The sequence below is a fragment of the Colletotrichum truncatum genome (assembly GCF_014235925.2).
Source record: "Colletotrichum truncatum strain CMES1059 chromosome Unknown Contig_0010, whole genome shotgun sequence".
NCBI classification, from domain to species: Eukaryota; Fungi; Ascomycota; class Sordariomycetes; order Glomerellales; family Glomerellaceae; genus Colletotrichum; species Colletotrichum truncatum.
In genome coordinates this window covers 282,415-307,226 of record NW_027222407.1, presented here as the reverse complement: position 1 = coordinate 307,226, position 24,812 = coordinate 282,415, and the positions used below count along the sequence as shown (strand labels likewise).

General features: G+C 51.8%; 7 protein-coding genes across 7 annotated transcripts; 4 read left to right on the top strand and 3 right to left on the bottom strand.

Moving 5' to 3' along the window:
* Nucleotides 1–4,118: 4,118 nt before the first annotated feature.
* Nucleotides 4,119–6,966, top strand: CTRU02_213558 (high affinity camp; the record flags this gene model as incomplete). Its single annotated transcript, XM_036730715.1, has 4 exons — nucleotides 4,119–4,287; nucleotides 4,398–5,225; nucleotides 5,279–5,874; nucleotides 5,932–6,966. The coding sequence occupies 4 exons, from the start codon at nucleotides 4,119–4,121 to the stop codon at nucleotides 6,964–6,966; spliced, it is 2,628 nt and encodes an 875-aa protein (XP_036577492.1).
* A 2,087-nt stretch (nucleotides 6,967–9,053) lies between these two features.
* On the top strand, nucleotides 9,054–10,750 carry CTRU02_213557 (carboxypeptidase y precursor; the record flags this gene model as incomplete). Its single annotated transcript, XM_036730717.2, has 2 exons — nucleotides 9,054–9,534; nucleotides 9,594–10,750. 2 exons carry the CDS (start codon nucleotides 9,054–9,056, stop codon nucleotides 10,748–10,750), a joined length of 1,638 nt encoding a protein of 545 aa, XP_036577493.2.
* Nucleotides 10,751–11,402: 652 nt separating this feature from the next.
* On the top strand, nucleotides 11,403–11,689 carry CTRU02_213556 (uncharacterized protein; the record flags this gene model as incomplete). The annotated part of the gene is made up of 3 exons (XM_070206082.1): nucleotides 11,403–11,423; nucleotides 11,465–11,551; nucleotides 11,609–11,689. The coding sequence occupies 3 exons, from the start codon at nucleotides 11,403–11,405 to the stop codon at nucleotides 11,687–11,689; spliced, it is 189 nt and encodes a 62-aa protein (XP_070060114.1).
* Nucleotides 11,690–14,640: 2,951 nt separating this feature from the next.
* Nucleotides 14,641–15,573, top strand: CTRU02_213555 (carboxypeptidase y precursor; the record flags this gene model as incomplete). The annotated part of the gene is made up of 1 exon (XM_036730719.1): nucleotides 14,641–15,573. The coding sequence occupies one exon, from the start codon at nucleotides 14,641–14,643 to the stop codon at nucleotides 15,571–15,573; it is 933 nt and encodes a 310-aa protein (XP_036577495.1).
* A 907-nt stretch (nucleotides 15,574–16,480) lies between these two features.
* CTRU02_213554 (40S ribosomal protein S18) lies at nucleotides 16,481–16,903 on the bottom strand (the record flags this gene model as incomplete). Its single annotated transcript, XM_070206081.1, has 2 exons — nucleotides 16,481–16,798; nucleotides 16,901–16,903. The coding sequence occupies 2 exons, from the start codon at nucleotides 16,901–16,903 to the stop codon at nucleotides 16,481–16,483; spliced, it is 321 nt and encodes a 106-aa protein (XP_070060113.1).
* A 1,274-nt stretch (nucleotides 16,904–18,177) lies between these two features.
* On the bottom strand, nucleotides 18,178–19,838 carry CTRU02_213553 (uncharacterized protein; the record flags this gene model as incomplete). Its single annotated transcript, XM_070206080.1, has 3 exons — nucleotides 18,178–19,317; nucleotides 19,383–19,720; nucleotides 19,781–19,838. 3 exons carry the CDS (start codon nucleotides 19,836–19,838, stop codon nucleotides 18,178–18,180), a joined length of 1,536 nt encoding a protein of 511 aa, XP_070060112.1.
* Nucleotides 19,839–21,219: 1,381 nt separating this feature from the next.
* On the bottom strand, nucleotides 21,220–23,999 carry CTRU02_213552 (cas1 domain-containing protein; the record flags this gene model as incomplete). Its single annotated transcript, XM_036730721.1, has 2 exons — nucleotides 21,220–23,771; nucleotides 23,834–23,999. The coding sequence occupies 2 exons, from the start codon at nucleotides 23,997–23,999 to the stop codon at nucleotides 21,220–21,222; spliced, it is 2,718 nt and encodes a 905-aa protein (XP_036577497.1).
* Nucleotides 24,000–24,812: the final 813 nt, after the last annotated feature.

Sequence of the window (24,812 nt, the reverse complement as noted above, 5' to 3'; positions counted from 1 at the left end):
TTCTGTCTTCGAACCCCTTTCCCGCACGCTCGTTGGGAGGAGGAAAGTACGATGTCACGATCGCAGCGATGAGTTGGTTCAATACCCATCATTGTTTGCGGAGCGGGAGGGGGCATCGGATGCAAGTACGGCAAAGGGAACGCATGCAGCCAGGGCGACTGATAGCGGCGGAGTTGAGATGAGGACGGCACCGTTGAGGGAAATGGCGACGATTTCAAAAAGCAGAGGAGGTTGGAGGGATTGGATTTGTGGTTGGTTTCGGTGGGTAGAGTAGAAACGGGGATTGATGAGGTAAAAAGATGGGCAAGCAAGTGTACTATAGTACATGCCGGGTACGGCGATGGGCACTGTAGCCCTGGTTAATGAGTGGCCGGTGGAGGGACAGGTCTCTTTGCCGTTCAGTGTTGGGTGCTAAAAGCGGTGCCAAAAGCTGAGGGAGGTTGATAACGTCTTGTGGCGAGGTAGAACAAAGGACCACACGCATGTGTCGTACCTGCCTTGGTGACAGTACACATCAAAATACGGCATAGTAAAAAGCGAGGAATTCATAGACTCGATGAACGGGCAACCGCTTGAGAAGGGTTTCTGAGGTCAATTTTTTTTTTTTTTTTTGTATGTCACTTACCCGACTCCCTGGAGATACCCGACAACAAGATCTGTCATTCCAGCTTGGTAAACGAGTGATTAGCTGGAGCTGGTTGTGACCGGTTCGTCAGTTCCAATCGGTGGGGTGATGAAACAGGTTTACCATACAGTACGGATAGAGACAGAGAGAGAGACAGAGTGTGGGTTTTCATCTGGAGGGGGGGCGGGAATGCAGTGTCGAGTTGGTTGGGTTTGCTGCACACCACTGTACGACGGTACAGCACAGCAGCGTAGCTCCGCTAGAGGATGGAACTCGATTGACACAACGGTATCTGGACGCACACACGTAGTCTCTCTCTCTCTCTCTCTACCTCTGTACGTCAGTTTGCAGCAGCAGCAACAGCCACTACTACGTAGGGGCGTCTGCTAGTGTATGTACATAGTATACACTACTTAGGCAAGGTGCCTACAAGGTAAGGTACTCGGCAGCGCCCCTTGAGCCAGTCACAGACGGCGCGAGCGGGAAGGTGGGTGCCACGGTTGCGCCTCCCCGGTGCTCCCTTCCCATTTCCAGCGTTTCCAATGTTCCTTCCTGCGTCCCTCACCCTCGCTCTTGCCCCAAAACGCTCCGACCCTGGACTAGTTACCCTGGCGTGGTAGCTTGGGTCCATGTTCCCTGCAAACCCTGTTCCCAGCTGTACCAGTAGGAACCCCCGATACGCCCCCCCAGTGGTCCTCTCGAAGCCTTCCACACTTTCGATCGATGTTCGAGAAGCCGGCCAGAAGACCAGGAGCAGGGCCCTTTCCTTCCATCCCCTCGCACGAGCACGACCAGGGCCTGCAGAGATAAGCAGTGAGCAGGAGTAGGACTAGTAGCAGTAACAACAATAACCCACTGCAGACTGCACGTCACGGGGGGCGCTGGCCAGGAAGGTTGTACTTCAGCACGGCGCAAAGGTAGTGAGCTGGGAACAAGGAGGGAAAGAAAACACAACGTACACACGCACACACAGACAGACAGACAGAGGAGCGGAAATAAGAACCTTTTGCGGTATTGCTCGCATTTTCTCTCTCGTCATTCTGGCCTCCCCCCCCACAGAGGGTCGCGGAGGCAGACACAGATGCACACACTCACTCACTCTCACACGCACTGCCCCATATCCATGATCGTCCCATTGCTTGCCTGTTCTGATTCCGACCTGGGGCTCCCATTCAGGACTACCTAATTCCCAGGCTGACGCCTTCCCATTGCCCTCGGTTAACAGCAACCAACCCCCTCCTGTGCCTATGGCCTTTGCCCTGCTACGGAGTAAACACCACCCCGGAGGCCACGACGGGAACAGAGCCCAAGGTCCAGAGCCTGGCTTTTAGTCAGACAATTTGGTCGGATCCATCACACACGGTCCGTCTATTCGCTTGCTTTTGGCCGCACTATCACGCCGTACCCTTTCACCATTGTTTCCTTGCCATCGTCCTGGCTGTCGGGTTCACCAATTCTCTTTGGGCTTGAAGTTGTCTCTCTCGCTGCTTGCAGTCGGCCACCCACTCCATTCCTCGATTCCTTCACCCCCCCAACCGACCTTTGACTTGATGTGGATGACGGGTGTCAACGCCTGTGCTATGTACTAAAGCACTATCGACTTTGTAACAAGTGAGAGATAAATAAATAAAAATAAAACAGGGAGAAAAGAAAAGAGAAGAGAAAGAGGACGGAAAGGTAGACCGAACCAGGCTTCGTTCGCCGGCTTGTAAGCCAAGGAACCCTGCCTTGCTTGCTCTGCTTTGTAACGCCTGCATCGCCTTCAGCAGTCCCAGTCCTGTGTCGAGGCCAAACCGCACCCACGTCACAATAGCATCTCACTGCATCTCAGCCCAGCACAGAGCAGCACAATACCTAAGCTTCGTGGGCGCTGTCTCTCAGCATGCCTTTGAGAGCATCTATCCACCTTTCCTACTCTGGGTTGTCGTCTCCATTCCTCTCTGCATCCATCCATTCTCCTCCTAAGATGCGCCAGTAAAACCTTAGCCTTTTTTACCTTCTCTCCCATAGTGCTTTACCTTACACGCTACACACCACTACCATTGTTAACACTTACCATTTACTACTGCCTGCCACCACTACCTCACTCGTTCGCCTCCTCCTCTGCCAATCCAACCCGCATTCGCCAATCTCTCTCACCCATTCCTTCTCTCCATCGGCTTCTCCTCCTTCTCCTTTCCCATTCTCATTTTCTCCAAGCCAACATCTCGGGAGGTAACCTTACGGGCACCGGCACTACACCCTACGCACTTGTCCGGCCCCCCTCACTTACGCAATCCCTTGACCTTTCGCCCACCACGACCGAGGGGAACAGAACAAGAGGAAAAGAAAGAGAAAAAGAAGCTCCCGCTTTACACCTTGGTAAGTATTTGCCCCACGCGAGGGAGGGAAAAAAAAAAAAAAGCCTTCAAGTCGCACTCTCGTAGACTATACGTCTTGAGCTTCCGTGCTGTTTCTCGTTCCATCCCGCCTTGCTTTGTTGGGCAAAGTATGCAGAGGGGAAGGCAAGGCAAGGAAGCTTGGTCTGTTCTGTGCCGCTTCTGGGCCCTCCCCTCCTCCCTCTTGCGCGCGCGTCTCCCCTCTCTCCCACCCACCAAAAGGCACCACACACACTCAACCCACGCACACACACACCACACACACGCTAGAGTCTGTCTCCTTCTCGCACCCACCCCCTTGCTTAACAATTTCGTATTCGAAGCCTGGTCCATTGTACTCTCTTTCCATCCTCCCGTCCCAGCTGCCTCACGCCTACCTTCTTCCCTTTTCCCACTTCAACGCCCGTTCGTCCCAGCCCTGTTGTACGTAGCCTGCCCTCATGATATCACTTCTTTTGTCGTTGTCGCCGCCTGTTTGTGCTCTGTTTCCTTGTCGCCGCCCGCGTTATTCTGTTGTCTACCTGGCTTTAACCCACAACTAACCTAGACGACTCGGTCGCTGCCAACAGCATAGAGGAGCCTCCACCTTCGTCTCGAGTACATAACGAACTTTCCGCGCGACGGTACCCGCAACTGCGAAACGACAATCCCCCTCTTCCGTACTTCTCTAGTCGCCGTGCTAGGTGAGATTGATTCTGGTCAATCCTCCCATGATCTCGGCTCCGTCGGCAAAGCGCGATCACTATCAATGCCAACTTTGGTGACCATCACCACCGCTGCGCTTCTGCTTTAATCGCGTGCGCTCGGCCATCTACCCCGGATGAGAGCCCCGGCCGAAACCTCGACTTCGCTTGTCTTCCAATTGTCTCGATCCCACCAGCCGCAAATCTCTACCCTTCGAACCCATCCCGCCAGCCTGCGCATTTCTTGAGTCCCCGCGGGCGTCGCGCCGCCGTGCTGCAGTTTAACAGGACCGGGTCGCCGTCCTCGAGCCATCCCACTGCGGACCTGTTCGAATTGTCGTTTGATTTAATCGCATCGCACGCTCCCAGCCTTTCCTCGCCCTTGTGGCCAGAGCGCTCCGGTCGCGAGACTGGTTGCTCCCTGAAGCCACGATGGACAATGCCACTTGCCATGTCGTCTATGTGAACCGCCAGGTTCGCCAGGACAGGCTCATCCGTAACGATGCCAACCACACCCACTTGTTAAACGGGGTCGCTCCCGACGGAGAGATTGAAGATGTTCAGAAAGACGCCGCTCTTTTGCTGGATACATTCGGAGAAGGTAGGTTTCAGCGCTCTCTCTCTCTCTCTCTCACACACACACACACACTCTCTCTCTCTCTCTCTCTCTCTTTATATACCGGGTTCACTTGTGCTAAAATGCTGTTCTAGTCTATCTGTGTTCCACAGGTTCAGCGTGCCTTTCGACGCTTTTCCAACTTTCGGACGAGTCCATGATGGACCTTGTTCCGACTCTTGTTTTAATCGACGTACCCTACGACGAGCAATTACCAAAGGTCCGGTCGACCTCTAGATCACCTTCACCACACTCACGCCCAACTACTGCAGATGTTGACATCCATACCCCGGAAGAGGAGGTTTACGGTCTCAAGTTGCTGCAGAGAATCATGACCGAAGCTCACCTGCGTAGCATATCCAAGCTTATCGTTCCTGTTCCCATCGTGAGCTTCGCTTCCTTTGAGGTTGCACAAGCAAATGGTGGAATCATCGGGAACTCACAAACAAAATCCTCACCAGCAGTGGACCGTCGATTGATCATCCGATGCCTCGATCTAGGTGCTATCGACGTCATAATCAGCCCTTTGCACGCCAAGTGCATCACAAGCCTTGAAATCCATGCTTATCGTGCGCATAAAGAGGCAGCAAAAGAGCAGCAGGAAATGCTGGAAGTACGGAGGGGAAGAAAACGCTCTTGGGTCGGCGTCAATGAGGAAAAACCGTTTGCATATCTTAGGGAAGCTATGGTATCCGGACTAATGAGGGGCATTTGTCGGTCCGGCGCGGACTCGGACGACGATCGGATTTCTAACGTCAGCATCGCTGTCTCCACAGATCGCCAAGCCGCCGTCGCTGCCGCTGTAGGCAAGTGGCACTTTTGTGCCCACAGTTTCACCGACGACGAGTTGCTTGTGGCGGCCATGATTATGTTCAAGCATGCGTTGACCATGCCAGAGTTGGATCGTTGGCGGATACCGACAGGTAAGGGTCTCGCGCTCATGCTTAATCAGTTCTTAGTTGCTGACAGCGTCTAGATCAACTCATCAGTTTCTTGGTTGCCTGTAGAGCTGCGTACAATAGTTTTGTACCATATCACAACTTCAGACATGTCGTGGATGTCCTGCAGGCCACCTTCCACTTCTTGGTCCGCATCGGCACTCTGGCGCCATATCCCCCTGACCCACTGGGATACGATGAACTCCCCGAGAAGTCGCCCGTAGCAACCTTGCTGCATCCTTTTGAGGGCTTGACCCTTCTCATCACGGCGATAGGCCATGATGTTGGGCATCCTGGCGTGAACAATGGGTTTCTTGTTACCCTTAATGCCCCGTTAGCACAACTATACAACGACCGCTCTGTTCTCGAGTCATTCCACTGCGCGGCATACTCCCAAATCCTTCGACGGTATTGGCCCAGCGCATTCGAAGATACCAAAATGCGGAATCTGATGATTAGTTCCATCCTCGCTACGGATATGGGCCTTCACTTTGATTACATGAAAAAGCTCGGAGACACTCAGGAGAAGCTGGATGCTAGCAACACAACCGACGGATGGAATGGTCGGATGCTTGAGGAGCAAAAGGCATTGGCATGTTCATTGCTCATTAAATGCGCTGACATTAGTAATGTGGTAAGCCTAACTCGGCATCGTTTGACATGAACAGCAAGATAACATCGTGGGTTGCAGGCGAGAAAACACGAAACTGCGTTGAAATGGATGCACATCCTTTCGGACGAATTCTCTCGCCAGGCTTCAATGGAAAGCGAACTAGACATCGCGTCCTCTCTCCTTGCGCCTCCGAAGAAGGATCTGATGTCGCTTTCCAAAGCTCAGTTGAGCTTCATGAACATGTTTGCCATCCCCCTGTTCCAAGGAGTGGCAGACATCCTTCCAGCAATGAAGTACACGGTCGACGAGCTTGAGATCAATAAGAGTCTATTTGAGCAGCGCATCCGAGACGAGCAAGCGAAGGAAGACCCCATTCGCAAGCGACTTCTCCGCGACGGGACATTCTCACCGCGAACCATGAGTTTCGTGTCAGGCTCAGAAAGTCAGAAGGAGTCTGCTACCCCACGGGTGACAACGCCCATGGCAGAAATCGCAACACCGCCGTCGCTGATGGACGAAACAAGTACAGAGGACAAGGGGCTGTCCCCTGAGCCGGCCGACCCGGTAAACAGGCCAATGCACGTGCCAAATACCTCTGACGACTACAAGGAAGTAAACGGGATTGTGACATCGTTTGACTCGGTGGCAGACTTTGCAGCCAGTGATCCCTTCCACTGTAGGGATAGGGCGAGCAGTTCTCCCGACAACCACCATGGCCATAACGGCAAGCAGCGATGCAGTGAGACAACCGATGGAAGCACAACTGGTCCCTACACCGGAGACTGGGCTTCGCAGGCCACCAGCGCTACCACAGGCAAGATGCCTCTTTCTCCCAGCACTCAAGGCACTAGCATTGTCAGCAGAGAGTCAACCGAGCATTTGCCTGGGGTGCCCATAATCTCAGAGCCCAAGCCTTTCAACGACAACAAGCAGGAGCCCCCGATGCTGGATCAAGAAGCGAATGGCTCTCATCTATCACACGGTAGCTACAAGGCTGACGGAGGCAAGGTGGTGAAGAAGAAATCGAGCAGGTTCCGAATGAACGCATTCCAATTCTTCCGACGGAACAGAGCGTCAAGCCCTTCCATGTCGGCGGCCGACACTGCTGGCTGATGATGTCGATTCCTAAGCGAGTCCAGGCCGAACATTTTAGCCACACAAGTGCGGCTGCATCAGGGGCACGGGAGATCCACAATCGTGGTGGTTCATACAGCAGCCCCGGTGGTCAATATACCCAAGCCACCATGTTATTAATCTAATAACAATCCGAGATGACCGGGGCAGCGCCACACACGCAACGACTTGTAAAGCACAGTATACGGACCTAGCTATATATGTACAGTATCGGAGACGGAGTTAATGCGAATTAGGGGATTTGGTGTTCCGCCCACAAGGGCGACGGCAATGGGGGAGACGCGGCCGCGTCACTCATGACCTAGATGGGAGGACCTATAAGAGCTTGGTTCTTGGTGATCTCGGCAGCTTTATGGACACCAAAATAGGCTGGACTGGGGCGGCGTTCTGGGCAGGTCTGTAGGCTGTGACGATAGGGCATTGGGACGGACGGAGACGGTCTGGGAATGGGGGAAGATGGCAGCGAAGCCTTGTTTTGATTAAGGCCAAAGTGGCCTACCACCAGACCAGAGGAGCGATATCACGGAGGGCATACAGCCGAAAAAGACTGATGGCCCATGGTAGATGAAAGAATACAAACCCTGGCAAGTTCAAATGCGATACGCGAGCGGCGAACTACATTTTCAATGAAGGATGGCGCAAAGTGACCTTGAGTACTGTACGGATAGAGGAGAGACATTGCTTTCCACCCCAGTCTTGGCAGCGGGTACTGTTTTGTTTTAAGGTCTGGCTGGATTGAGCAAGGGCATGCAGTCGCTGACGTCGACGCACATTGAGTTGCAATGGGAAGCAGCTGTCAGTATCTTAATAAGGGGTGGGGAATTACAATGTTATGCTGAGGAAAAGCGTGTGCAAGCTCAAAAAATTAAATCAAAATCTACTTGAACAAAAAATAAAATATAAAAACCCCCCGTGGTCGTCTCTGCTAGCAGAGAAACAAGGTGTAACCAAAGAGGCGAGGGACTACAACAAGGCGATTCCGAAATGGCGCGAAGGTTACTCACAAGGAGGATCTGGCCGCAGAGGTTCTCGACCGAAACACGGCGACTAACGTCATCCACTCATTCGAGGAGCGAACAGCCTAGGATTCTCTGCCTGCCTACTAACACTACTAGCTGCCAAACCTGGTCACATTGTCCTGACAGCCCGTCGTCGTCGCCAGGCTCTCCGCCCAAGACACTGTACGTGCAGCGTTTGTGCCTGAGAATCCTCCGTGCTCTCGCGGCGAATCGGAATGCGTGACACTCTTATCAGGCAGCTAAAGTGTGGGCCCCATGGCAAAAGGTCCCAGGTTCAGTACCTGTACCTGGCATGACGCAGTTGGCCATGCTTGGTATCAAGGCACACACGCAAGCCTGCTATTAACATGCACCCACCTCTCTCGGGCGATGATGTGTTAGTGACTCTGCAACAGGCAGGTCCCCTTTTTAGCGTTCGAGGCGCGGGGATCAGCTGGACGCTACCAGTAACACGAATTCCCCAACTATCGCTTGGCCAACCTTTGGCCTGGCGTGGAGAGGGGGGGTCCTTGGCCTGCGAGCCAGTTGTTGCTCTACTTTCGAAGCTGGAGCTCTCCCTCCCCCACAACAACAGACTCAAGGTCCATGCTGAGCTGTTTTTGCTCGTCGCTACTGTTACGGTTGCTGCGTCGGCTGCAGCTACTGCGACAGCGGGCCCAGTGGATGGAAGGGTGGTGCGAGCGCCCCCAACCGGTAGCAAGCAGTGAGTGACAAGCTACACGCCCGCCACCACCACCGCTGCTGCTGCTGCGGTAAGGGATTTCTCCATATCCCCTAGCAAGAGTGCACGCAACCCAATCAACCCGCCCGCCTCCGTCATGTTTCATTTATTACGTCCGCGAGCTTCCTGCCTGCGACCCGATTACCATACTTACTTCCGAGCTCCCTCCTCCCAACAACTCCATCCACACTCTCTCATCTTCCATCATCTCTTCCCTTCTCCCCCACCACCCCTTCCCCCATCGCATCTAACCTTCATCAACCTCATCTCAATACCTTCATCAGAGCTCGCAGCAGTTCTGTCTCCGAGCTAATTGCCTGCCCATCATGAGGTTCTCAACCTCGGCCCTCGTGCTCGGCGCCGCCTCCACCGCGGTTGCCCTGGACCAGCACGTCCTCGGTGGTAACAAGAGCCCCTTCGATTCCATCAAGACCACCGGCGAGAACTGGCTGTCGGCTTTTGAGGACAAGTTCGGCAAGATGACCTCGGAAGCCAAGGCTGTCTGGGACGAGATCACCTTGCTCGCCCCCGACGCTGTCGAGGCCTTCAAGAAGAACGCCATGCCGTCCAAGCCCAAGGCCCACACTCGCAAGGCCGACAAGCACTGGGACCACGTCGTCAAGGGCGCTGACCTTGAGAGTATGGTAATTGAGAAGAATGGCCAGAAGCACCGCAAGGTCGGAGGCAGCCTGAAGAGCTTCAACCTCCGCGCCAAGAAGGTCGACCCTTCTGCCCTCGGTATCGACAAGGTCAAGCAGTACAGCGGTTACCTCGACGACGAAGAGAACGACAAGCATCTCTTCTACTGTAAGCCATTGTCATTCAATCCTCGTCTCACCTTGCAATGTCACTAACGTATGCCGCAGGGTTCTTCGAGTCCCGTAATGACCCCAAGAACGACCCCGTCGTCTTGTGGCTCAACGGTGGCCCAGGCTGCTCCTCCCTGACTGGCCTGTTCCTGGAGCTTGGCCCTGCCTCTATCGACAAGAAGCTCAAAGTTGTCAGCAACGAGTGGGCGTGGAACAACAATGCCTCGGTTATCTTCCTTGACCAGCCGGTTAACGTTGGTTACTCCTACTCCGGTTCTTCCGTCTCTAGCACGGTCGCTGCCGGCAAGGATGTCTATGCTCTGCTCTCCCTCTTCTTCCACCAGTTCCCTGAGTACGCCAAGCAGGACTTCCACATTGCGGGCGAGTCGTACGCTGGCCACTACATCCCTGTCTTCGCCTCTGAGATCCTTTCCCACGAGGATCGCAACATAAACCTGAAGAGTGTTCTGATTGGCAACGGCCTCACTGATGGCTGGACCCAGTACGGATACTACCGCCCCATGGCTTGCGGCGAGGGTGGTTACCCCGCCGTTCTCGACCAGGGCGAGTGCCAGGCAATGGACAACGCCCTTCCCCGCTGCCAGAGCCTGATCAAGAACTGCTACGACTCCGGCAGTGTCTGGTCTTGCGTACCGGCCAGCATCTACTGCAACAACGCCCTGATTGGCCCCTACCAGCGCACTGGACAGAACGTCTACGACATCCGTGGCAAGTGCGAGGACAGCAGCAACCTCTGCTACTCTGCCCTTGGCTGGATCAGCGAGTACCTGAACCAAGACAACGTCAAGGAAGCTCTCGGCGTCGAGGTCGACAGCTATGACAGCTGCAACTTTGATATCAACCGTAACTTCCTCTTCGCTGGCGACTGGTTCCAGCCCTTCCACCGTCTTGTTCCCAAGCTCCTTGAGAAGATTCCCGTTCTCATCTACGCCGGTGACGCCGACTACATTTGCAACTGGCTCGGCAACCGCGCTTGGACTGAGGCTCTCGAGTGGCCTGGTCAGAAGGCCTTCAACAAGGCCGAGGTCAAGGGTCTGCACGTCGGAAAGGGTGAGGAATACGGAAAGGTCAAGTCCAGCGGCAACTTCACCTTCATGCAGGTCTATGGCGCCGGCCACATGGTTCCCATGGACCAGCCCGAGGCTTCCTCCGACTTCTTGAACCGCTGGATTGGCGGTGAGTGGTATGCTTGAATGCGACCACAGTAATGAGGTTGTACGAAATGATAGAGTGAGTTGCGTAGAGCAGACTGCCACAACTGTAAACGCTTGGATAGGTCCGTAGTATAAGAAATAAACGTCTTCGAGTTTGCCAACACCAGAAACCATGTCATTTGGCTAATGCGCAGGTTCCGGCGCCGGTCCGGCGCAGTAGAAACTATTACGCTATCAAAAACATGAGGTTTTTTTTTTTTTTTTATTTTTTTTATTTTTTTTTATTTTTACAACAAAAACATCTGGCTTGAAGATTAATGTTGATGTGATGAGCGTTCTGGTTGAGGGTGTGGTTAAGGCGACTATTGGGGGGGGGGGATAACCTGACCAATTACCTACTTATTTAAATGAATTATGGGTCTATCTGACCAATTTTATGATTGGCTGTATTGAGGTGAAGTGGGTCTACCTGACCATGGAATTTTTAATCGGTCAGGTGCACGGACCAGTTACTGATTGCGTCCCACTACTGATTGGGGTGCATACCCCATATTAATATTTAAATCCCTATTCCATTCTGATTCTCTTCCTTTTCCCTCCGTAACCCTTTCAAATCGTATGCGCCCCCCCCCCCCCCCCCCTGGCGCACCGATTCCTAATTACTTCCGAATCAGTTCAGAAATCCGACATCATGCCTTCATACAAGGATTCTGTAAGTACAATGGAATCGGTTTAGGATCGATTCAGAATCAGGACGATTACAAGACCTACAAAGAAGGTCTTCTCCAGGGCGGCAAGAACCACCGCATGGAGGATCTTCCTCCCTTCGAGTTCAACGAGGTAAGTGATTCAGAAGCGATTCCACAACGATTCAGAAACAGTTCTGAATCGATTCAGGCTGGCGAAGTCAAGCTCGCCCCTGGCGAACTCTACTGCCGCTGGGTGGTAGATCCAGCAGCATCACGTGCACCAAGGTAATTCAGAATCAGTTCCGGATCAGTTCAGAACTAATTTCGAATCGATTAGACGGAGCGGTTCTCGAGCGAGTCGAACCTCAAGAACCACATCAAGAAGCACAAGCTCGACGGGGTCCCGGCCAAGGTTAAGAGCCGCAAGTCCGGCGCGAACTCCGTCGAGGAGAACGATGATGCAGCTGGTAAGTGATTCTGAACTGATTCTGTACCGATTCTGAACTAGTTCTAAACTGATTATGAATAGAATTCTACGACCGCATCCACGGCATCGCCATCGGCGCTCGCGATGACAGCGAGCTGCAGACTCCTTCCAAGAAACGGAAGGCGCAGACCCCTCCCCCCCTTCTTGCCGTGCCCACGCGCAAGCGGGGCAACCAAACTGTGGTAAGTGATTCTCAATCGATCCGGAATCCTTTTGGAACCCATTCTGAATCGATTCTGCAACAGATCAACTTCGCCGAAATGCGTCGCGCCGCCGGCTTCCCTGCCAAGGGCAAGTGCACCTACTGCACCACTGCCCGCAATGCTAGTAAGTTTAGAATCAGTCTTGAAGCAGTTCAGAACTAATTACGAATCGATTCAGAATGTCCTCCCGCCCTTCGCGATCAGGAATGTGAGGTCTGGGCCCGCTTTGAGGATGATGAAGAAGATGAGGCCTGAATCAATTCAGGATCGGTTTGGAACCAGTTTGGGACTTCTTTCGGGACCGATTTGGAACCGCTTTAGAATCAATTCTTTATAGATACCCGGGGCGTTCGGTTTTTAAGCTTTTTTTTAAAAAAAGCATTTCTAAATCAATACAGAAATGATTTAGAATCGATTCTCTACCTATCCTATATGCTATCAAAGTCCTAACCTTCTCCGCCGCTCTGCTAACTCTAGTTCCTTTTCTTGTAGTTCAAGCTTCTGTTTTTCAACTAGAAGTTTTCTTGCTTCTAATTCTAATCGCTTTTCTTCTAATTCTAGACTTTGCTTCTGTAAGTCAAAGTCATCTTGTTGTCCCTGTCTGATTTCGTTTCTTAAGTTAGAAATAGATGTTCTTTGGAGAGTATTTGACCTAATAACCCCAGAAGATGAAGCATGGGAAAGACGAGGGGATCGATTCCGAATCGCTTCTGAAAGACTTCGGGATCGATTCGGAATTGAGGATGGACTTCTTGAATTAGTACCCCTTGAGGGACTAGACGTAAAGAGTCGGGTTGATAAAAGCCTTTCAACACGTTCATTATCTAGTTGCTCACGGGATTCCCTCTGGCGTTGGCGTTTAAGTTCTAAAATAATTTAGAAATAATTATTAATAAATATTAAAGTATTTTTAACTTACGTAAACGGCTTGCAGCTGTATTATAACGGCTAATAATAGAAACATCTTTCCAGGAAAGCCGGATTCCTAGTGTTGTAAACACTGTATCCTGCTCTAAAAGATGGCGATCGTATTCTGCACATCTAAGTACTTTTGAATTAGTTCTCAACGCATTCCAAACCAATTCCGAATCAGTTCAGAAGGGATTCCAAACTTACTTCTGGATACATCTAAGTAATGGTAAATACCGATTACTCCAAGTATATGAGGCTTCATGTAAAACCTCAACAGTATTTGTATTAGGTATGAATTGACTCCAATCTGATAAGGGGATTTTAGAGCAGTTCTGATTAAGTCCAGCTGCAATTGTTTTTCGGGCTTTATGTTGAGCCCATGCTTTTATTTGAGGTTCAGCTAAGTAAATTAGTTCCCAAGTGATTCTGAAGCGATTCGGAAGCGATATAGAATTGTGGGAATTGCCGGGCATGGTTGTACTGAATCTGTGATGTAATTAGTTCTGAAGTAGTTCGGGATCGATCCCGGATCGATTCAAAAGTAGTTCGTTTACCATTCTCCAAGGCGATTTAATATCCTCCTCATTTAAAGTCCTTATATCAATAACATAAAGGACTCCATTCTCACTTGTTTCTGGATATTCTATAAATGTAGGTAGAAAGATTACTTTTTGAGCAAGTACATGAACATCCCTGAGGCTATTATGCCCAGAACGGGTTGCCTCTGATGAAACAAGTGTTGGAGGTATTTCTGAATCGGTTTCGAGTTGATCCTGAATCGATTTAGAACTAATTCCAAAGTCGTTCTCATATATCCCTACCTCCTCATTTACTGGTAAGCCAGACTGGGCCTGGGCTGGTAGTTGATAGTAAAGATTTAAGTCTTCTTCAGCTTCTGCATCAAGACTAGTAGGTTCTAATAGAGGACTTATTCCCTCTAGGCGAGGGAAGAGATTTTCAATCGATTGAAGAGCCATTGTAAATCGATTCGGAACGGATTTGGAAGCGTTTAAATGTCGTATGTTCTTACAAAAAGTATGTCAAGGGTGAGGTTTCAAACCGCGCTAAGGAATTTCAACCTGACCATAGCTAACTAGCTGACCATGGTCAGCTGATCTCAGGGTAGCCCCACAAATCACAAAATAAGTGGGTAATTGGTCAGGTTATCCCCCCCCCCAATGGTCGCCTTGACCACACCCTCTTCTGGTTGCGCTGTGTCCGGTTTGACTAATGGTGTGCCGGAGATGAGTCGAAATGACGGTATTAGTCACCACGGCGCATTTCAAACAAGTTTGTACCCGCAAATCAACGTCAGACCAGCCAGCACTGCCTGGCAGCCTACAGATATTTCACCGCCTGCTGCCCCTCCTTTGGCAGCTGCGCCGTACTACACATTACCCCGCCAAAACTTTTCTGTCGACGACAGTCGAACAGCTGCGACAACCAGCCATTTACGCTTGTTTAATGTACATTCTTTTCCCTGTCATTTTTTAAAGTAAAGAAAGAATTGTCGCATAGCACCACTGATACGCATCTGGGAGGCGCGGAAAAAAAAGTGCCACCGAATTCCTCGCAAACAAATACCATTTACAACAAAAGGAAATAGAGACTGCCGCCGCCGCTGCAGAAACCGCCAACATGTCGCGGATCAACCTGCCGTCGAACCAGATCAAGCTGACCAACGTGTCGCTTGTGCGCCTCAAGAAGGGCAAGAAGCGCTTCGAGATTGCGTGCTACAAGAACAAGGTCATGGAGTGGCGGTCCGGCATCGAGACGGACCTGGACAACGTGCTGCAGATACCCAACGTCTTCCTGAACGTCTCCAAGGGCCAGACCGCTCCGAAAGAGGACCTGGAAAAGGCTTTCGGCAAGGGCAAGAGCACAGACGACATCGTGCTGGAGATCCTGAAGAAGGGCGAGATGCAAGTGGGAGGTAAAGAGCGGGCGGAGCAGCTTGAGCGGGTGCATAACGAGGTGATTGGGATCGTCGCGAGTAGGCTCGTTGATCCGAGGACGAAGAGAGTTTACACGACGGGCATGATTGAGAAGGCCTTGGACATGTTGTCTTCGGCGGCGCACGGCGCCGCGGAAGATGGCAAGAAGGGCAGCAACGCGCCAAGCGGGGCCGGCACGCCCGCGGGCGGGGAGGAAGGAGAGGCCAAGCCGAGGGAGAAGAGCATCCACTGGACCGGCGTCGTGACGACCAAGTCGGCGAAGAGTCAGGCGCTGGAGGCGATGAAGGCGCTGATTGCGGCGCAGCCTATCCCCGTGCAGAGGGCGAGGATGAGGCTGAGGGTTACGTGTGCCACGAGCGTGCTGAAGCAGGCCGTCAAGGACAAGGCGCCCAAGACGGAGGAGGGGGGCGAGACGGCGAAGGCGGGGACGGTGAAGGATCGGATCCTGGGCTTCGTGGAGCAGGTCGAGAGCCAGGACGTGCTCGGGAGCGAGTGGGAGGTTGTCGGGTTCGTCGAGCCGGGTGCGTTCAAGGGGCTCAGCGATTTTATTGCAGGAGAGACGAGGGGGATGGGACGGGTCGAGGTTCTTGACATGGCTGTCGTTCACGAGGATTAGACGCGAGAGGTTAGGATATGCGATACGATTATATATACCCCCTTTTAGACCGAGGGTTGGGTTTTTTTTTTTTTTTCTTTCACAAAATAACTGATCGTTTTTTCTCTTTTTCTTCCCTGCACTCGGTTGTTTGCATGTTATGATGCCCTATGTGTTGGCGGGGATGGTGATGCTTGAGTGCGAGCTGGTGTAGACAACTGGGCGTGGATCAACAACTGCCTATCTGTCTCGTCACAGTCACTTACATCCAATCCATGATTAATAATACCGGCGACACACAAGCTCGGTAGTCATGTCTTTGGTAGGTAGTTGAATGGTGGAGCGAGAAAAGAGCTGGTGTGGTGGTACGTGATTTTGGTCTAGGTTGGGGACGCTTGATGGTTGGCATACTCTGTACATCACAAAACCCCATTAGATTTCGCCCTGGTATTTCCGCCAGACGTCATGGCAGACCGAACTCTTATCTAGTATAGTATTCAAGTCCTCTGACAGGCTTAAAAGATCCGCTCGCTTCGGGACCGCACATGTATCAGTTTTGTTCATTTGAAAAAAAGGACTAGAGGTCGATATGTCACTGGGTTCCACCTAATAGTATGCACCAATTCACGTTTCGCTTTCACTATTGGATATGGGCGGTAGATTGTACGGTATCAAGCAGTAAAATCCCATTTTGAACACCAAAAATCACATACGTCTCACGTGACCCAAATGTACTTTTTTAGCTTTTTGTTTTTTGGTGTGATGGACTCTTCCGTTCGTTATCTAGAGATGCCACCATCCTGCGCAGAATAGCAATCCCCTCGTTGTAATGCAGCAGAGAATCATCATCATGTAGATGGATGAGAGAGAAAACCAAGCCGAATCACGCCGCCTAATGTCCCCCGCACCCAGAAGCTCGTCAAAACATTTAGCCACCCTTCTTCTTGGAGACACCGACCGTACGGCCGCGGCGACCAGTGGTCTTGGTGTGCTGGCCACGAACGCGGAGACCCCAGTAGTGACGGAGACCACGGTGGGCGCGGATCTTCTTGAGGCGCTCGAGATCGTCACGGAGCTTGGAGGCGACACCGTTGGCGAGGATCTGGCTGTCCTTGCCGTCGACAATGTCGCGCTGTCTGTTGAGGAACCACGCGGGAATCTTGTACTGGGTGGGGTTCTGGATGATGGTGACGATACGCTCAAGCTCTTCCGAGGTGAGCTCACCGGCGCGCTTGTTCAGGTCGACTATGTCGAAAAGTCAGCATTCGACTCGTTTTGGCCTGTCCAGCAAGGACGAGTTGCTCTTCGTTGCGGTTGTATGGATTCGGGAAAGAGGGAAAAAACGTACCATCGGCCTTCTTGCACACAATGTTGGAGTAACGACGACCGACACCACCAATCTTGGTGAGGGCGTACATGACCTTCTCCTGACCACGAACGTTGGTGTCTGCAAGCTATGTTAGCCTCCGTTGTCCTTCTTCTCATATTCATCTCGGCTCAAAGCGCGATCGGGGATTGTCGTCGGGAAAAAAACGTACTCAGAAGACGAAGGATGAACTGGAAGTTCGCTGTGACGAAACGGTTAGCGGATTGCGCTGCATTGCGACCGATCTGTAAAAGGTTGACGAACTCTTCTCCCCCGAAACGAGCGACATGTTGGGCAACTGTCGGCGATGGCTGCTCCTAAATGTCGGTGTTGATGGTTGACGACGGAATCGGGATACAAACGATAGGTGAAGTGGTGCGCTTGGGTTGGGATAATTTTTTGGCGTGGGCTCGCTAGGGTAGGGTCACGTGTTTTCCGCAGCCGCAGGCGCACCGCACGAAAAATTTCCTTGTGTTTCGTTGGCTCCCTGCTACGCAACTCCACTGATCCAAGTGGGGATGGGGTTTTTGTCAATTACAATTGGCCAGTCTCGCCCTCCGATTCTCGACCAGTCCGAGTCCACAAATTTGATGGTCCCAGCCGGGGATATGTGCAGGGAAAGAGACCCTCGCCACAAGGGGTTCCTACACAACACTGAATAAGACCCAACCGTGTGTTGCGTGGTTTAGAGTCCGACTATGCCTAACAGCATCTGCCAGGCTTGGTTTACGAGGTTCTTCTCTGTCTGCTTGCCTATAAACAACCTCATTCACCTCAATAAAAATTTGACTACTAAGGCTGGTCCTGTTGTCTACGGACTGAAGAAACCAGTCATACTATGTCTCCTCTCGATTTGTTAACTGTTTGACGATGATAAAGATTTTCGAGATCAGTCTTATTATCAATGTACACGCGGGCTCGCAAGGACATACTCCGGTAAGTAAGGTTTCTCAGTGTCATTCAGCATAAGCAAACCTTTTGTGCTGCTCTGTTCAGTTTCATTTAGGATGGATTGCAATCCAACAGCTCGGTGTTATTCAAGACACCCATAAGGAGTATAGAATCATGGCATGCATGCCTGACTACAAATTGTTTTGTCCCTTTCTTCTAGGTTTGTCTTTTCATCGCCACTAAATTGAGTTTTCTGGTTTGTCAATTTCACAACGTTGCTGATTCCCTTTCCCTCATTTTGCCAAACCCCGTAAAGAGCCTTTTGAAATTTCCTTTACTCATGATACCGGCGGAGCTGCCAGCTGAACTCATTGTGGAGGGGCTGGCTGTCCCTGATTCGCCCCCGCAATAATCGCCGCCGGCGGAACCGGGGCCGGAGCCCCCGCTGCAGCTTGACCGGCCGACTGGCCTCCAATGTTAGCCCCAGGTCCTCCGGGATTCGATCCTATGATGACTATACCAGTTCCTGTGCTGCCTTGCGGCGGCGGAGAAGCGGCAGCGGGTTGGGCTTGATTTGCCCCTGCAACAATCGCAGCTGGTGGTTGTGGCGCCGCAGCGCCTTGAGCAGGTTGAATGGAAGGCTGTCCTTGGTTCGCTCCAGCAGCGATGGCACCCAGTGGCTGCCCTCCATTCGCCTGTGGCGGCGCTACGAGTTGAGCTGGAGGAGATTGTCCTTGGTTCGCTCCAGCAGCGATAGCACCCAGTGGTTGTCCTGTGTTTGCCTGCGGAGGCGTCGCGACTTGAGCTGGAGGCTGAACAGCAGCGGGGGGAGGTTGGCCCTGGTTCGCTCCCACGGCAATAGCTCCAAGAGGCTGCCCTACCTGCGCCTGGCCCGTATTGTTGAAGATCCCCAGTCCAGATAGACCTGCAAGTTGCGCGGCGGCAATTTGTTGAAACGAAGAGAAGATTGCAGATGCTGCCCCGGCCAGTGCTGGGTTTCCGCTTGCTGCATTGGCAGCTGACGAAGCGCAATCTGACAAAAACGTCGCCGAATTTTCGACAAACAAACCTTGCTGGTTAGGGAGAATGATAGCCGCTGGGTCTGGGACAGAAAGGCTGAGCTGCGGAGCCTGTGTTCCTGCAGGAAGGATAATGCTCTGGCCAATTTGCCCGAAGGGAGCTGTTTGATCGAAGGATGCAAGCCTGAGTGTGCTGTCAACGGCATCTGGCCCAGATACTGCAGAGGCTTTGAAATTGTCGTCAGTGTTGTTGGATCGCGAACCAAAAGGAGGTGCTAGGGCAACTCTGGCTGCTCCGAAAGCGTTTGACTGAGAGGTTGCCGCCTGTTTCGTTGATATTTGCATAGGTATCGGATCCGTGACCATCACCAGTGCCTGCTTTCCTGGCTGGCCGTTATCCGCGAGAAGCTGGTTGACGAGATATCGCTTGTTCTGCTGACCCTGGTTCCTGTTATCAACAAGGCCGGTGACGGTAACGATGATTGTGTTCTATCCAATGTCATCTTAGCCTACAATTTCTCACCCGAGAGAGCTGAAAATCTACAAGAACTCACTGCTTGAGGGAATTGGGCCTTGAAGTGGTTGATCCGGATGGTATCCTTGACCGTCTGCAATTGGGTCGCGAGTGCGAGCTGCGATTGAACCAGCGCTGCTAGTTCTCTCTCATTCTCTCGCTGCAGCTGGTCAAGTTTGTCAAGATTCTCCTGCACAATAATGATGTTTGGTCTGTTGATGTTTTGGATTATTGTCACGTCTCCGTTGCGGTTTCCATTTCCTTTGTTTTGCTTCTGGCCCTTATTGCCATTGTTGTTTTTGTTTTCTCTGTCCTTATTCTGGTTCTTGTATTGCTTCTGTCCTCCCTTATCTGCGGCTTTAGTATCTTGCGCCGGAGCTGTCATGGCTAGTTAGCCTCTTGTCGCAAGAATTTCATTTCTACTAAGGGGCAATTTACCAGCAGAAGCAAATGAGCTTAGGACCGCTAGGGCAGTAAGAAGATGCTTGTAATGCATGTTGTTTAAACACATGAACAATTAAGAAATAAACAGACAAGATAGGTTGCCAGGCACAGCCGACTAAAAGTGGTGATTATGAATGAACACAAATGAATGAGAGTATTAGGTGACCTCTAGGGTTCACCGGAAGAAACAAGCAGACCTGCAAGCTAACTGTGAGGCCAAAAGATTTACTCGTACGAAGCAAATACTATGATCTCACGTCGTCTACTTCGACGGGGGAGCGGATCTGGTGGTCCAACTTTATGTATAAACTCTAACCACTAGTTGTCGAGATGGCAATCCAGCCCCCCTTCGATGAATCCCTCCTGCCGCCGGGATTTGCGTATCCCGTCTTCCATGAATGAGTGCTTCCGCAAAGCGAGCGACTCGTGGATAGGTAGGCGGGTGATACGGCAGGCCCTGGTCCTTGAAGAGTAAAGCAGCTGTTGCAGCATAATCAAAGCAAGGTGGACGTGATGGTTCAAGAAACAGATTTTATCGGGTGAAGAGGCAAGGGGAGGGCTGCTTAGAAGAGGGGGCATAGGGCTTGAAGCCGTCTGCCCGACTCTGCGACTCCTGCCATCCAACCTTGACAGACACTGACGTGCCGTTTGAGCCGGACTCTGTGCACCTGTCAAAAGACGCCTCTCATGAGTGACAGGACGGGCTTCAGCACTATGCCACCAATCATATCCTTCACCTGCCAATCCTAGGCGTATTCGCAACCCACGCGAAACGATAGGGTGGAAGAGCCTCATCCGGAACTTGTGCGATCGGGGCATTTTCTTACCTATATTGTCGAGTCAGGAAAAGGCGAGGGTCACGTCCTACATTTCTACTACACTGCGACAAAAACGTTGCGAAGATGGGATATTAATTACTGCGTCTCCCGCCATAGCGCGGTCGCCAAAATATATTTCAACTAGGGTCTGCGAGAGGGTTATGTTCCGCCGCATCACGAAGTTGTTCCTGTAAATGAACAGGTCGAAACGACGATGCGGCTCTTCCAGGCCTGGAATATCGGATTGGAAGAACATGTTGTAATTTGAGTTAGGCTCGAACCGATGCTGTTGCCAAGGTATGGGCGCCAGCGTGAGTCTGTTACGTTTAAACTGGCAACACCCTTACAGGGGTTGAAGCTTGTTTTCTCCGAACCAGGCACAGTTTGACTGTAGGCAACTGGATCATACTCGAAACACTGATGGCCGGCCCTAACCCCTGTCCGAGTTTAGTAACATAACAAAAACAATGCAACTGAAGGGCGTGCAAGGATACTGCGCCAACCGTGATTCCGTGGCGAGTTACCTCGTATAAGCATTCTTGTAATAAGCATGTTTTTGTTTGACGAGTTGGTGGACTAATTCGCCACAGCTCGGAGTTCGTAATGCCACCCCGATCAAGTTCCGTAGATCGCGTTTCCCAACCATAACATTGCCAACAGTACCACAATTCTCAGCTTCAGAGCGCCCCTCGAGACAGACGCGCCGTCAAATGTTGCACTCTCCGTCGCCTTCTCTGCTTTCTCTGCTGCCACTGCAGTCTGCCACGGAACAGGGCTCTTTTTACCATCCTTGACGGGCCGCCCCAAAGTGACGTGCTCCACGTCCTCCCGGAACAATGTACCCGTCAAATGGCAGGCGATTCGCCGAGTAGCACTGTGGCTCTTGGCACATGTCCAAAGGAATACAGTGGCGATGATGATGATTTCAGCTGACCTGGGAAGGTAGCCCTGGCGCCCGATCCCCAAGACTCCAGCACCGTCGCTTGCCAGCCAGATGTGGTGGTGAAGAACATACGTCTCAAGAGACATTTGGCCCAATGCCGCAGCAAGTGAAATATGAAGTTGACGTAGACCGTGGAATGAGTTGCGCGTTATGATGGCCGATAAGACGAACCATGGGCTGGTATAGGGGTGGAATGTGTTGTAGGAATCGTTATTCTGGTAAACCTGCGCCGCAAATGCCAATATGATGAAGACAATGAAATAAGCGATGGCGAAGAAGATCACTATCGGCTTCAGCGGTATCGCATCTCGTTCCGGGTACGCGATCTCCAAAAGTCCACGATCCAGCGCGTCGTTGCTTCTTTTAAAGGGAGCCCAGCCGCTGATGCCATGATGACGGCGTTTAAGGACTGATACTCGATGCACAGCAGCAGCAGTGAGGATGCCAAAGTATGGTATAAACCGATCAAGAGCGAAATGTGAGCGTAAAATATCCACATCCCAGTGTATGCTGCTAGTTAACTTGAGGATTCGCAAGAACATCTCGGGAAGGTGGGTACTTTGCACTAGGAAGTTTATGCAGGTTGCAAGTACAACAACTTTGAGGAAAAAAGCTACCGGATTCCCATTGAGAGACCTGAAACAGGCCAAAGTTGCGAAGGTAACTCCGAACCAGAACGTCATGAGTGGCGCGGAGTAGATGATCCATTCGCTAGATGTTGCTAGGCCGAGGACGCAGCTAAGTAGGTTGAGTCGAACCAAGACGTAGGTGACCCTGCGCAGCGAGAAGTCCTCGGTACGAAGAAAATAGGTGGTATGACCGTAGCAAGACAAGAAGATGTAGGTTGCCACCAAAAACTTGTGCACCTTATACATTGCCAATGATTCGGACGCTGCGTGGTAGTTGTACAATAGGATGAAGGCCTGCATCCAACCTTTCCATTCATCCGTCTGTTCTCGTGATAGAAATGAGGTTGCAATAAGGCCTCTCGATGACGACAGAGCAGGCGGACGTGCGCGAAGGGAAAGACCTGCTAGAACACCTAGGCCAATCAAAGGAATGATGAAGTTTAACGCATCAAAGTACTTATCATGCTTGATAAAAAGGTGAGTTCGATCGGTCAGCAGGCAGTAGACAGCGACAGCTACCAACGATGCCGTCGCAAGGAGTATGTCCATCACTTGAGAAGTGTGAATAGATGGAAATGCATCCTGCTTTCGATCCAGGAACAAAACAGGCAATGCTAATATGCTCAGGCCAAGAAGCAACACTTGGATTCTCGAAAGAGAAGGATACGGAGCGCAGCAAGTGATTTGGTTTGCATAGCCCTGTCTGACCAAACCAGCATTGCAGTGGGCGTTAAGGACAATGTCGAGCTTCCTTTCGGCCACAATATCGATTGCGTGAAGTCCGTCATCAAGGAAGGCATCATCATGACCGTCCACCATGGCATTGTAACTTGCAAGAACATGCGAGTGCTCGGCGGTCCGAAGGTGCTCCAAATTCCAGTTCATAGCGTCGATTTTCTCGGGTGTTATTGTTTGTGACCGAAGGCCCAAAAGCTTGTCATAAGCTGGAACCGGAACAGGCGCAACGAGCACATGGTTGGACAATTGCTCGAAAGGTGATCGGGATTCACTTTCAGGTAGCAGTACCAAATGGTCAATATCGCGGTGCAGATACGGCATGAGGTTATTGATGCCTTCTCTGAAGAGCTCCAAATAACGATCGCCGCCCTGCCGGGCTGCCCAAAGGCCAGGAGTACCGGCGACGATGAGGGCAGGTGAGTCCCTTCCCTCTTTTCGGACAAGTCTTTCGTAATCAGCAGAGCCAGGGCGTTCCCGGAATCGAGCCAATTGGCCGAACAGGCTGGTGGAGTTGAGCCAAGGGTCCCAGATAAACTCAAGTTTAACGTCCTCGACCTCCCTCGAAAGATTAAGATGCTTTTCCTTAGAGACGGCGAAGTCGAGGATAGCTCTTTCAGCGGCGTGATGGTCAAGCCTCGTCATGGCGGCGAAGTAGATCTGGCGCATAGTAGAATCACCGATAAAGACCATTCGACGGTCCTTGAAACAATTCGACACATCCTCGCGGGACATTTCACGCATTCGACAGTCTTCGGGTTCCCATTTTTTGAAAACATCCCTCGGTAGGCTAGAGTCATGACTGGAGCGCCATCTGCCGCTCGAAAGCAGGCTCTTACATCTGTACGGATCGTATTGACCTGGCGTGCATGTTAGCGCGTAGCTCAGTTGAGGGCCCAGGCAGGGCCGTTAGAGATCGCACCGAAGACCAAATATTGATAGACGACACAAAAGATGAGGATCACGAGGGAGATCCGAGGCAAGATCCGTACAAAAAATGGCGAGCTCCCTGCGGAGACAGCCAGCCTCTGGACGCGGGACATCGAAGGGGTATCTTGACGGGGAAACAAGCCACGTGCGGCGTGCATTAAGATTCTGGCTGGTGGTAATGACGGCGGCCTAGATTCGCGAGAAACCGCATTCTCTACCGCCTAGTAGCGCATAAACTTGCCAGATCGCTCTACTCGACACTGTATTTGTGACAGCGCGGCTGACGGGCAATGGAAAAGGCACATACAAACATACGCACGCGCCCCGTGATATCGTGCCTATGAATGAGGCGAAGAACGCAGAGGATGGGATGTTGAGAGGATCAGGTTGATGAACTGAACCCCAGCCACGAATCTCAGAGCGCGGCTGCCAGTTCCCTTATAATGCCAACAGAGCCTTGCGCTACGAAAGCCAAGAGACGAACGGATGACAGGGCTGGCGTTGCCAAGATACCGCTACGGAAAGTGACCCGTCCATATTCTTGGGATCTCATTCCTCAGCCTCTCAGGGTGGTAGAATTATTTCCGGAGGAAGTAGTGCATATTTGAGCGGCATTGGCAACGAGGAGAAGGAGGGGGGTAAATGGCAGTCTGCAGCACCTACACTGGCTGTTGGTGAGATGGCAGACCTGAGATAACAGGCTAGAAACCGAAAATGATTTCAGTAACCCCTGTTGCGGGATGCTCCTTCGGGAAAGGTACCACGCGACGTTCTTGTGGGGATTTTAAAGCGGAAACGCAGGCACCACTATACTACGGTAAGACGCTTGCCCCCTTGTCAATGAATGGGACACAGTGTGGGCGCCTACCCGCTACGCTGGTGATTGCAACGGACGGTGTCAGCTGTTAATCACCTAAGTCGGGCAAACACGGTGCGGCCCACCTACTTGGCCAGTGCTGTACCCTGACGGC